The sequence below is a fragment of the Microtus pennsylvanicus genome, chromosome 6 (genome assembly GCF_037038515.1).
Source record: "Microtus pennsylvanicus isolate mMicPen1 chromosome 6, mMicPen1.hap1, whole genome shotgun sequence".
NCBI classification, from domain to species: Eukaryota; Metazoa; Chordata; class Mammalia; order Rodentia; family Cricetidae; genus Microtus; species Microtus pennsylvanicus.
This window is the reverse complement of record NC_134584.1, coordinates 9031083-9044959: the sequence shown is the minus strand read 5'-3', so window position 1 is coordinate 9044959 and position 13877 is coordinate 9031083. Positions and strand designations below refer to the sequence as shown.

Here is a 13877-nt window from a genome sequence, read left to right as displayed (position 1 = left end):
GACCAATGGGAAAAATAAAAACACTCCAGCTCACAAAGAGCAATATGAAATGCCACATTTATCACTAAAAGAGTATTATTTTCAGGCTGGAGAGATGGCTCAGAGGTTAAGAGAGCCTGCTCTTCCAAAGGTCCTGAGTTCAATTCCCAGCAACCACATGGTGGCTCACAACCATCTGTAATGGGGTCTGGTGCCCTCTTCTGGCCTGCAGGCATACACACAGACAGAATATTGTATACATAATAAATAAGTACATATTTTTTAAAAAGAGAATTATTTTCTATGCATGGGGAAAATAGAAGAAAAACGGTGCAATTGAAAATCAGGCAAAAGTTGTCCCAGGCTGCCATCTAGAGGCATTTTACTGAACGTTGACAGCCTTGTTCAACCGCATTGTATATGAAGCCCGTCCATTGGAAGGTGAGACAAAGCTGGACACTAGACGTCTATTCAGCCCTCATTCATTGCTTTTGTCCTATTTTATGATCTAGGTACCCAAAGAGACACACCACCGTTTCTCAGGCAATGCTCAACTATAAAGCAAGAAGTGGTTCATCACAGGATGGCTCCCTTTTCCTATGCCCAGTTCTATCGTCGGTGTCACCACCATGGAACCTTGCTGGCAGCCCCAACGTCACCTGCCTTTGTGGCCCACCTAGCTGAAGCTTGTAGCATGAATAATAAAAACCCAGAGAGAGATATTGGGGTTCAACCTGAAGACCAGAAAAGCAAAGCAACCAAGCCACCAGAGAGCTCTTCCCTCTAAGAAACCCTCAGATTGAAAGGGAATGAGCTTCTGTCTCATTCCACCCAATATTGCCCTCTAGTGCTGGGATTAAAGGTGTGAGCCACCACCACCTGGGTCTGTTTCTGCATTGATCTTGTGTAGCCCAGGATGGCCTTGAACTCCCAGAGATCCATTGCCTCTGTCACCCAAATCCTGGGGTGAAAGGTCTGTGCCACCACTGGCTGGCCTCTGGTGGGTTAGTTTTACTTTCTGATCTCCAGTCAAGCTTTCTTGATCAAACATAAATAAAACATCACTATAGAAGCTGTCTCTGCTGATTACTTTCCGTGAGGGCCTTCACTGAGTTGTACTCATCCAGTTTGCTTATATGGTTGGTTATGCTGCTGTTGAGAGTGGCGGGAAAGACAGGATGGATGACAGTTGCATCATGGGATTGATGCTGGTACTGTAGCAGGGTAAGGAGGATGCAACTGTTGAGCCCTGCGGCCACCATGTGGAACTGTTGATCTCCAGCATACAGGACAGAGAGTGCCAGATCCAGTCAGCATCTTCTTTCTTGTTCCCACTGTGCTCTTTTCTGTCCCCTGTTCCTGCGGGCAACACTGCCCTGGGTACATAACAGACAGACATGAGGAGAGAGGCTTAGGTTGGTTTCCAGCACACACAAAACAGTTATAAGGGGTGTAGCACTGGGTGTCACAGCCTAGTAGGGTGAACAGACTTTCCCCTGAGATGCCAGCGCCACTGGGGTGTGGAATGACTGCTGGGCACCAGCAAAGGGGTTGGGGGCAGAGCAAAGATTCCTGTAGCTCTGGGACCTCACAGTGTGCAGGTCTATCCCCTGCACCTGGGGCCTGCACTTAACCTGCAATGTATTCGATGTTGGAGGTCCTTCACGTGCCTCCCAACCCTGAGCTTTTCCCTAGACTGTGTTTCTTCCTGCTTCTGGAGACGGTATTCTGAGAACCCACTGCCCTCAGAGACTGACCTCCCTCCTGGGCTGGCACAGTGAAGCCAGGCTACTTTCTCTTGGGTTCGGTCAGCAGTAATCAGCACACATGCCTACCACACTGGAACTGCAAACAGAGCATTTATAACTCAGGAGTCCAGGGCATTCTGCACTCATGGTTGGACAATCCAGGGGTGGTCACTAGAACTGTCCACACACACATGTGTGTTCTACTCTCTGACATTGGCTTGGTTCTTATTCTTAGCTCGTTCATTGCATATAAGACCATAAAGGGGGTTCAGGAGCCTTGGGCGTTTCCTGCTTTGTCAGGGAGACTGTAGTGGAATAGGAAGGGCCCTCATCCCATGCCCATTTTATAAAGCACCCCACAGCCCTTTCACAAACAGTCACGAGAACTGTGTTGTTTTTTACTGGAGATCGTGGCTGTAGTGAAGAAAAGCAAGGCTGATTTCTCGTGGGCTCTCACTGTTTTCCTCTGTTTTAGCTGTGAGGACTCCCCGAGTCAGTGCCATATACTGATAAAAATCCTCCCTACTGCACTGATAACTCACAATTCCTGCTTCGTGTGGAAGATGCACGGCGGTCTCCATATGCAGATGGGCATCAACAGTCATATAAAGTATTCCTGTAGGTGCCCAGGGAAGCTGCAGCCGGCTGGCATCTTCATTCCATCCTTGTGTGTCACACAACTAAGAACAGCTAAGGTGGAAGATCTCAATAGGAGCACATTTTCTACAGAGCGGATGGCGCCTGTTCAATTTCTTTGGAATTCATGCATTGTGACTCTTCACTGGGAACAACGTTTTCTGTAGAGACTGGCCATAAGCTGGGAATGCAGATCCCACACTTGGCTCCCGTGGTAGAAATTCCATGCAAAATTTGATGGCTGTCTCAACAAACAATACATTTACCTTGTCTCTTCCTAAGCATCCTAAAGCATTGTTTGTGGATACATTTCTGCTTGTAACTATTGGCTCTAGACTGTTGGAAGAAGGCTGTTAGTTCTCAGCTGCTTAGCCCCAAAACAATCACACAGAAACTGTATTAATTAAATCGCTGCTTGGCCCATTAGCTCTAGCATGCTGACTAGTTTTCTCAGATGTGAACAGCTCGATGTACCGTATGGCTTTTTAAATAAAACATTTATTCTATTTTTACTTATGTGTGCGTACACGAACATGAATACTTTTTTCCTTCTACACTCCAGTCTGGACCTGGCACTGAAAGCCTGGTGGATTCTGCCAGAGCTATGGTCTTCATGTTGGAAGGGCAAAGGTCTGGGTTCTTGTAAGAGTAGGTGGAGGATGGTGTCAGCTGTGGCAGTAGTGGGAGCAATAGCAGTCACAACAGCAAAAAGACAGAGGCATTCGATAGGCGTGAAGGTGAACCCGCATAAAGCCATAGCTCTCCTCTTGGGTCTCGGGTGTCTGGGAAAGTGGCCTCCTACCATAGGGAACGGCTTTCCCCCTTAGCTAATTCTCCAAGACAATATTTTTTTAAATTTTTATTCATGTTTTTATTTTTTTCTCTGCTCCCCTCCCTTCCTTTCTCCTCCCCTGCTACCCTCTCCCACGATCTCCATGCTCCCAATTTACTCAGGAGATCCTGTCTTTTTCTACTTTCCATGTATATTAGATCCATGTATGTTTCCCTTAGTGTCCTCATTGTTGTCTAGGTTCTCTGGGATTGTGAATTGTGGACTCATTTTTCTTTGCTTTTTTATGTCTAAAAGTCACTTTGAGTGAGTACATATGATATTTGTCTTTCTGGGTCTGGCTTACCTCACTCAATATGATGTTTTCTAGATCCATCCATTTGCCCGCAAATTTAAAGATGTCATTATTATTTTCTGCTGTGTAGTACTCCATTGTGTAAATGTACCACATTTTCCTTATCCATTCTTGGGTTGAGGGACATTTAGGTTGTTTCCAGGTTCTGGCTATGACAAACAATGCTGCTATAAAGTTGAGCACATATCCTTGTGACATGATTGAGCATCCTTTGGATATATATCCAAAAGTAGTATTACTGGGTCTTGAGGAAGGTTGTTTCCTAATTTTCTGAGAAATCGCCAAACTGATGTCCAAAGGGGCTGTACCAGTTTGCATTCCCACCAGCAATGCAGAAGTGTTTCCTTTTACCCACAACTTCTCCAGCATAAGTTGTCATCAGTGTTTTTGATCTTGGCCATTCTTACAGGTGTAAGATGGAATCTCAGAGTCGTTTTGATTTGCATTTCTCTGGTGACTAAGAATATTGAGGTTTTCTTAAGTCTCTTTAAGCCATTTTAGATTCCTCTATTGAGATTTCTCTGTTTAGGTCTATGCCCCATTTTTTTTTTTACTGGATTATTTGTTCTTTTGTGTATCATGCGTCTTAATTGATCGAACCACAGTAAGAATTCATATTTGTGTTAAAATGCCAAATAAACTGCCACTATTGACAAATATTCAACAATCTCTGAAAAGTAGACTATCATACTGTGAGCCAAAGCCCCTTTGTTTTCTGTTTATTGTTCTGTGCCGTCAGCCACGAAACACACTACAGCGTTTCTAAGCAGTGTGAGATCCTGAGAATTTAAGGAGGGGCACTTTAAGAAAAATCGGAAACAGTGAAAAGAATATGCTGCCTTCTAGCATCAGTACTTAACCGTAGGAAACAGTGGGTGATGGCAATAATGAAATCTTTAAATGTTCTTTTTTTCTAATGCTCTTTCTTAATTAAACCCTCCTCCTGTCTAGCGGAAGGTTCTTCCTTCAGAACCTCCCATGGGTCCTCTCTTTGACTCAAAACATCTGGTCCAAGACCTTTATCATAAAGGGGTGTTGAATTTTGTCGAATGCTTTTTCAGCATCTAATGAAATGATCATATGGTTTTTTTCTTTCAGTTTATTTATATGGTGGATTACATTGATAGATTTGCATATGTTGAACCAGCCCTGCATCTCTGGGATGAAGCCTACTTGATCATAATGGATAATTTTTCTAATGTGTTCTTGGATTCGGTTTGCCAGTATTTTATTGAGAATTTTTGCGTCGATATTCATGAGTGAGATAGGCCTGTAATTCTCTTTCTTGGTTGGGTCTTTGTGTGGTTTTGGTATCAGGGTAACTGTAGCTTCATAAAAGGAATTTGGCAATGACTCTTCTGTTTCTATATTGTGAAATACATTAAGGAGTATAGGTATTAGTTCTTCTTCGAAGTTCTGGTAGAATTCTGCATTGAAACCATCTGGTCCTGGGCTTTTTTTCGAAGGGAGATTTTTGATAACCGTTTCTAATTCTTCGCGAGTAACAGGTCTATTTAGATCATTCACCTGGTCTTGGTTTAGCTTTGGTATCTGGTACTTATTTAAAAAAAATGTCCATTTCTTTTGTATTTTCCAGTTTTGTGGCATACAGGCTTTTGTAGTCCGAACACACTGAACCTGATAGAAGAGAAAGTGGGAAGTACTCTACAACACATGGGCACAGGAGACCACTTCCTACGTATAACCCCAGCAGCACAGACATTAAGGGCCTCATTGAATAAATGGGACCTCCTGAGACCGAGAAGCTTCTGTAAAGCAAAGGACACTGTCACTAAGACAAAAAGGCAACCCACTTACTGGGATATCTTCACCAACCCCGCAACAGACAAAGGTCTGATCTCCAAAATATATAAAGAACTCAAGAAACTAGACCGTAAAAGGCTAATCAACCCAATTATAAAGTGGGGCACTGAGCTGAACAGAGAATTTTCAACAGAAGAAGTTCAAATGGCCAAAAGACACTTAAGGTCATGCTCAACTTCCTTAGCGATCAGGGAAATGCAAATCAAGACAACTTTAAGATACCATCTTACACCTGTCAGAATGGCTAAAATAAAAAACACCAATGATAGCCTTTGCTGGAGAGGTTGTGGAGAAAGGGGTACACTCACCCATTGCTGGTGGGAATGCAAACTTGTGCAACCACTCTGGAAAGCAGTGTGGCGGCTTCTCAGGAAATTCGGGATCAACCTACCCCTGGACCCAGCAATACCACTCTTGGGAATATACCCAAGAGAGGCCCTATCATACAACAAAAGTATATGCTCAACTATGTTCATAGCAGCATTGTTTGTAATAGCCAGAACCTGGAAACAACCTAGATGCTCTTCAATGGAAGAATGGATGAAGAAAGTATGGAATATATACATATTAGAGTATTACTCAGCAGTAAAAAACAAGGACTTCTTGAATTTTGCATACAAATGGATGGAAATAGAAAACACTATCCTGAGTGAGATAAGCCAGACCCAAAAAGAGGAACATGGGATGTACTCACTCATATTTGGTTTCTAGCCATAAATAAAGGACATCGAGCTTATAATTCACGTTCCTAGAGAAGCTAAATAAGAAGGTGAATCCAAAGACAAACATATAGGCATCCTCCTGAATATTAACCTTCATCAGGCAATGACATGAGACAGAGACAGAGACCCACATTGGAGCACTGGACAGAAATCTCAAGGTCCAAATCAGGAGCAGAAGGAGAGGGAGCACGAGCAAGGAACTCAGGACCGCGAGGTGTGCACCCACACACTGAGACAATGGGGATGTTCTATCGGGAACTCACCAAGGCCAGCTGGCCTGGATCTGAAAAAGCATGGGATAAAACCGGACTAGCTGAACATAGCGGACAATGAGGACTACTGAGAACTCAAGAACAACGGCAGTGGGTTTTTGATCCTACTGCACGTACTGGCTTTGTGGGAGCCTAGGCAGTTTGGATGCTCACCTTACTAGACCTGGATAGAGGTGGGCGGTCCTTGGGCTTCCCACAGGTCAGGGAACCCTGATTGCTCTTCAAGCTGATGAGGAAGGGGGACTGGATCGGGGGAGGGGGAGGGAAATGGGAGGCGGTGGCGGGGAGGGGGCAGAAATCCTTAATAAATAAAAAAAAACCCATCTGGTCCTGAACACACTTGGTTAATCACCATCCTCTGGCTTTCAGTGTAGCTGCATAATGAGATACATGCATAATGGGAACATAGAAAGTGGGAATTTCCTTTTATTGAACTTCATCCATGTTTATAGAACGATGCTAGCTAAAAGGCAAATAAATGCTAAATTTTAAAATGACCAGAAGTAGCTGATTCTTGAAAATCATTAGCCAGTTTAAAAGGAGGCAAATTTCCACTGCATCTCAGTGAACTACATCTCAGTGAACTACATCTCAGTGAACTACATCTCACTGTCTTCACCCCACACTTTCTGCACGTTCGTCAGAATTGATCTCAGTATTTGGTGGCGTTTCCCTAACCCCTGTTTTATTTATTGCACATAAAATATACAATAGTGAAAATACACAATGTAAGATGAGAAAAGAAGAAAAAGCCACAAGTTCTCACCAAGGTTGAGATTATTAGAATTGCCTTTTCAGATCTTCTCACAACGACCAAAGAACATGTTATCAGGTATGGATTGGTTTCAAATGTTGCACTATTAAATAAGACAATATACCAGACGGAGAAAGTTTATCAAACCTGCGCAGTTATACTGAGTCAGCTGACAGGACCTAGGACAGTTGGGAGACACATCCCGGGTATGCCTGTGAGAGGTTACCTGTGTTGGGCTAACTGCAGTGGAAAGACCCACGCTAAATGTTGGCAGACTGTGCCATGGGTGGAGCTCCAGAGTGTATGAAAGGAAACAGCTGGGCACAGGCAGTCTTCCCTTGACTGTGGACGTGACGTGACCACTGCCTCTAGCTCTGCCACCATGAGCTCCCCACCGTCGTGCACCGCACACCAGACTGAGCTAACATACCTCTCCTTAAGTCGCTGAGTCCCAGCAACAACACACAAGTGTTACAGAGCCCTTTCATACACTTTATTTTCTTAACTTTCGAGAGAATCTGGAATCAGAAATCTAACTGGAGTATTTTAAGGCTAAGACACAATCTGAGTGTATCACAGAAATAAAATCAGTTTTGGGAGACCACAACTGAAAAGGAATCTGCGAGGACAAGGTGCAGCGTGACAGCAAAGTGCACATGATGTCTCCTGAGGGGGGGGTACGCCCTGACAGCAACGTGCACATGATGTCTCCTGAGGGGGGGGACGCCCTGACAGCAACGTGCACATGATGTCTCCTGAGGGGGGGGACGCCCTGACAGCAACGTGCACATGATGTCTCCTGAGGGGGACACCCTGACAGCAACGTGCACATGATGTCTCCTGGGGGGGGGGGGAGGAACGCCCTGACAGCAACGTGCACATGATGTCCCCTGGGGGGGGGACACCCTGACAGCAACGTGCACATGATGTCTCCTGAGGGGGGACGCCCTGACAGCAACGTGCACATGATGTCTCCTGAGGGGAACACCCTGACAGCAACGTGCACATGATGTCTCCTGGAGGGGGGGAGGAACGCCCTGACAGCAATGTGCACATGATGTCTCCTGGGGGGGGGAACGCCCAAGCTACAGAGCATTGCACATCATCAGGAAGAGAAAGGCGGAGTACAAATATATTCCAAAATAGATTTCTAGTAGCATAAAAACCCTTATTTTATAAGGATGACCATAAAATTAAAATATTTTATCAGAAATATAGTTTTGATAATAAACCACAATTAAATAATTATATAAACACCCAAAAAGTATGCTTTACATTTAATTTAAATATTACCAGCATGAATATTGTGTATTCTGCACAGAGAGCTAATATATCCACAGTTTTCCATGATGTGCACAGGTGTAGGCGAGCCATCGGCTACCTGTCCTCCTGTGGGGCCCACGTGCGATGAGAGCGACGTCTCCACCCCTACAGTGCGGTGCTGGGTGGGGCCACAGGGGAGGAGTGGGAGACTGCACCAGACTCGTAAGTGATCTGTTCCCTACCCAACCTCCTTCAAGAAATAGTCAAAAAATTTTACACTCAGCTTCAGTAAAATTGTCTTTTGGCATTTTATGGGGGAAAATGTCTTCTGGTTTTATGACCAAATATCCTGGAGGTATCGCTTCTCTTGCTTTAACGCTGCCAGAGTTTTCATTGCCTCCAGCTTGCTCACTCCAGACTCTTTGCTTATGATTTCCACAAGGGCGTCGTTCACGTCTTTAGCCATGTTCTTGGCATCTCTAGAAAACGAAAGAGCATGCTTTACCAAACAGGAATTCCTTTTTAAACCAAACTCTCTTTAGTAATTAACCACATACCTAGCTCCCTCTGACCCTGACGTCTTTGCTTTTCCTCATTTCTCAGAATGTTTCCCACAGATATCCAGCTTCACCGACCCCAGGCCAACTCTTCACTCAGGGTGCCCACTCTAAATAGAGCTGGCCACATGGCTCCACGGCTTACCGCCCCCCTAGAGCAGCCCAGGGAGGGAAGCCCAGGCTTGGATCACCTGTCTGACCCCTTCCCTCTCCCACAGCGCACAGCAGACCTGCTCGCTCTCATCCTCCCAAGCCTTCATGCACATGAAGTAAGAGACCCTTCACCAAGAACGGGTCTTAGCTCCTGAAGGCAGAAGAGGCACCATCTCGTGTATCACTGTCCCTTGCTAACTCCATGTTAATAAAGCACTGCTTCCAGGCCTCTCCCACAATGGCTGCCGAGGTCAGGCAGGGGCCTCGCTTCTCCGTGTATCTCCCACAATGGCTGCCGAGGTCAGGCAGGGGCCTCACTTCTCCGTGTATCTCCCACAATGGCTGCCGAGGTCAGGCAGGGGCCTCACTTCTCCGTGTATCTCCCATGCCCGAACAGTGCAAGCACTCAGCAGGTGCTCCAATGTTGGATGAAGACATAAGCCAGGACGTGATGTCTGGAATACAGCCCGTCCTGCCAGTTGACCGTTCCTCATCTTTGCCTCAACCACTCCAGAGCATCGGTGCCCATGGCCCGAGCCTCTGCCACATCTACAGTGCCTCTCTCTTTCACCCCACTTGACTGGCCACTGGCTCCGACAGGCTCTTCCTCCCTCAGAGTTCTCTGCTCCTGCCTGCTTCATGAGTGACTCAGCCTTGGTCTCTGAAGCCGCTCGTGTTCTCTAGGAAGGACTGGGTGACTGGAAGGGGCTATGCAGGGGAGGACTGAGGAGTCTGGAGACATCCACGTTAGCTCCACAACTGGCCCGTCCGTGTGATTAGCTGACTCTGCTACATAAAGTTAACACTTCAGTCTCAATGAGACCAAAATGCCCTCTGCAACAAAAGCTAAATGAAAACAAACCAGAGTGTGTGCAGTCTGCAGTGTTCTGCAGGTGAGAGCCACAAACTATCAGGGTCATGAAATCATCTGGACAGCAGAACACAGCCTTGAAAAGCTGATCCAGTCAGGATCTCATCTTCCGCATCATAGTTAAAAAGTTCGATAAAAGCTTGGCTAACTGAAGATGGCAAAGGCTCAGGGTGTCTTAGGATAAAAGTAAAATTTCTTATTTCAAAACTTCCTGTTATCTAGTTGACAGTTTTAGAGTCAAATTCTGAAATGTAGTCTCTACATGGCGCCTTCGAGTTTGTGTGACAGACACCCCACAGGATGGACGTAAAGCTAGTGCTAAGAGTGACCCAGGTCTTTGGCCTCCTGACCACCACAAACCGCCCTAGAGAAAAAGGATGCTAATCTGAGGGGCGTTCTCAGAGTCAAATCCTACTTTCCTCTTGCTGGCTTAGTGCTGCAAATCACAAACGCTTTCGATACAACAAAATCTATGTGAGATTTCAATTTAAGTGACTGAAGTTTTCTTTTGAGACAGGGTTTCTCTATGTAACCACTTTGGCTGTCCTGGAACCTGCTCTGTAGACCAGGTTGGCCTCAAATTCAGGTAGCCGCCTGCCTCTGCCTCCTAAAAGTAGGGATTAAAGGTGTGCGCTACCACCTCCTGGTGTGACTAGGTTTTAACACGAATTTTCAGATGCTGCAAATATGCACCCAGAGTAAAGCATTCTCTAGGGCAAGCACCAGCACTCACACTGCTTCCCTGGAAAGAAGCTGGCTGTTAAGTGTGCACTAGACTTGACTGTTTGCTGTGTGCTTATGTGGGAGGTCGGTGAACTCAGTGACTGTCACACTCTTCCCTGGTCCCTTGACCCATCCACAGCAGCACAGCTGCCTTTTCCACCTGACCACATACCCACACACGTAAATACAGCCGTTCTCCTGGAGGAGGGTCCTGGCCACCTGCTGGCTGTGGCAATGGAGGCTGTCCTGCACGTACTTTGCTGGGGCCTCCTCCTCCTCTGGGGGGGCATCTCTCGAGAAGGAGACCTTCAGGTGAGTCAAGACCCCGATCTTGAGGAAACGCCTGAGCTCCTCTCTGCGACATAACACAGCACGGTCACAGAAAGGTGGTGGCTTAAAGATGACCATGTCTGCACATTACAACCATCTAGATACAACAGACGCGCGTGTACCTGAACAAATAGTCTCTGTCCTTATGTCTGCAGCCAAAAAACAGCCACATTGCTCCAAAATTTCCATCTGGGTGCTGTTCTTGGAGTTTCTCTCTAAGACAAAAAGGGAATGTTTGATATAGTGAGCACATGAACTAATATCTTTCAGGAAATATTGCCAACCAGCAGGTCTGTAAAATCCACCTTTACACTGGAATAGTACTTGCTATGTCTGGATATTATCTGGAATTTTATGCCACAGCACTCAGGACTATCCTGGGCTCTTGTTCACACTGAGCAGACATCCTAACAAATTACACACCAGTAACTTTAGAGAGTAACTCTCGGAACTTCAGGTGCTAAAGGCTTGGTTCTGAGAGGGGACCTGGTAGGTGACAGAATGTTTAAGAGGTAGAGCACATTGGACAGCCTCTAGTTAACCGGGGATGTGACCGCAAAGAAGGTCACGGGGCCCCTGCCATGCCCGCTCCTTGGTTCCAGGTCACGAAGTGCTATGGGATAAATGCCCTTGTACCCTGTAAAAATTTGTTACTTTTTTTGGTTTAATAAAGCACTTTTTGGCCAGTAGCCAGGCAGGAAGTAGAGGTGGGGCGACCAGAACAAGATAATTCTGGGAAGAGGAAATGCTCAGTCTGCAGTTGCCACTGAGACACAGAGAAAGCAAGATGAGAGAATGTTGAACTGATTGAGGTACCAAGCCACATGGCTAAACATAAATAAGAATTATGGGTTAATTTAAGTTGTAAGAGTTAGTTAATAATAACCCTGAACTAGTAGGCCAGTTTCTAAACTGAGATAAGCATCTGTGTGTTTGTGACTGAATGGCTGCGGGACCAGGTGGGACAGAGACTTCTGTCTACAATGGAGTCTACAGTGGAGCATGAGGAAGAAGAGAGAAGCCAGATCAGTCTGCTCTATCACACCACTCTTCTAGATACCCACGGCCACTCTTCTAGTCTGGGCTCGCTTTAGACAGCCGCTACAGATGTACCTGTGACTACCGACCCAGCTCAGGACAGGGAACAGCTGTACCCATCACAGCACAAAGGTGTGCCTTCAATTCCTCCCCAAGGAGTATGCTATTATCCACAGCACAGATGGACACGCAGAGTGACAGCTAGAACTGTCGCCACACACAGGGAAGCTCCTGACTTGGAGCAGAGACTGAAAAATTCTTCCCCAGGGGACAAATAACTACAGCACCTGACAGTAGGTGAAAACCTTTTCAAGTAAAAGTTTTACGACCAACACCCACTATTCTAACATGACTGAAGACAAAATGCGCGATCCATCGCCACAAGGAGCACACACCTGTGCTGGAGGAAGCCAATGAAGGGCGCTACGCCAGTTCCTGGGCCCACCATTATGACGGGGGCGGAAGGGTCATCTGGTAAGCGGAAAGAATGTGTTGCTCGAGGAGAGATCAGTATCTGGAATATTGAACCGGCTTTGGTGAGTAAAGACAACCCAGGTGAGCACGGACGAGCACTTAACTGAGCTCGCGAGGGTGCGTACGTGTCAACTGCTCTCAGAGAAGCATCACTCGGTCACACAGCAGTGCCAGACCAAACTAAAGCCTTGAACACGTCTCATACGAAAAAGAAGGAACAGTTTGTTTTCTAAGTATTTCCTTTTCTACTCATATCAAAAGTGCTTTCACTTAGCAGACTTTTTCACCTGTGAGTTAAAAGCATAAGCCATGGAATAAGTGACCAGGAAGGCAGGCTAAGAAGTGTAAACACAAACAGCCCCCACGGTAGGACCTGTTGGAGCTGGAGGTGGTGGTGGTGGGGTCACTTTTCTCCGAGTCCCGGTGCCTATTGGACGGGTCCATCCTCATGAGCACATGGGTAACACTAACTGAACTCAGAAACTTAAAATAAATGAATGAATCAGGACATGAGCTGGGATGGGGTGTGAATGGGGTGTCCCGGGGGAAGCTGGAGTAGGGTGTAGAGTAGCTACGATCAAGATACATGTAAGATCATAAAACTACCCAGCTGGGACACAGCACTAGGAGACATCACTGCCCCCACAAGAGCAGTCACAGAAAATGCATTCTTTTCTACAAACACAAGACGCAACAACAGACAACAACAGCTGCATGTTTAACATGCAAGACAGCGTCCAGTCAGGTGAGAGCTGAGCTCCGGCCGAGCTGAGCTCACACCATCCCAGTACCTCAGGAGCCAGGGCATCAGGATGGTCTGTGTGCGGAGCTTCCCTGTTTGGCTGAAGAAATGGCGCGACCAATGTGGCCAACCAGCCTGTGCACACCCCCTTCCGCGGTGCGGCCGCTGTGGTGGGGGACGGATACTCCACGATGTTAAACACCAAGTGAAGCTTGTCGGGATGGAGTAAGCTCGAGCTGCAAAGACACAGGGACGGATGTCTCACTGTGCTGGGAGAACGGGGCTCCAATCCACCATGACGCCGCTCTAGACAAGAGCCATCTTAACCCTTGCTTCTGCATGGTGAGGTCTTTCAGGAAAGGCTCCAGTTCTATCTAGGAAGCGAGATGCCCCACGGCTCTTCTTTCAAGATTCCCTACTCAGTATTTACCCGACTGAGTTTATTACCATGCCAATGACAGGGACAAATGTACTGGGTGTTATTTATAAAGCCGACAGGTGTGAAAGTGAAGAAACCACCAGCAGACGTTCACCAACCTCAGTCCACGCTGTACTATGTAAGAAGGGAGGGTGAACTCACTCCCACAGGCACCCCTGCTGCAGGGGCAGGGGCAGGGGCACTGGAAGGCCCAGGCCAGTACTCACT

The 13877-nt window shown here is 46.5% G+C and overlaps 1 protein-coding gene across 3 annotated transcripts in view; it reads right to left on the bottom strand.

Moving 5' to 3' along the window:
- Nucleotides 1–8227: 8227 nt before the first annotated feature.
- Mtrr (5-methyltetrahydrofolate-homocysteine methyltransferase reductase) overlaps nt 8228–13877 on the bottom strand; it is a 22512-nt gene continuing 16862 nt past the window's right edge. For all 3 annotated transcript variants that reach the window (XM_075975727.1, XM_075975728.1, XM_075975729.1), the window contains exons 11-15: nt 13281–13467; nt 12411–12529; nt 11100–11192; nt 10820–11002; nt 8228–8822 (exon numbers count right to left, since the gene is read on the bottom strand). In XM_075975727.1, the coding sequence (XP_075831842.1) occupies nt 8678–8822; nt 10820–11002; nt 11100–11192; nt 12411–12529; nt 13281–13467 (727 nt within the window). In that variant the 3' untranslated portion in view covers nt 8228–8677. The remainder of the gene's footprint in view (nt 8823–10819; nt 11003–11099; nt 11193–12410; nt 12530–13280; nt 13468–13877) is intronic.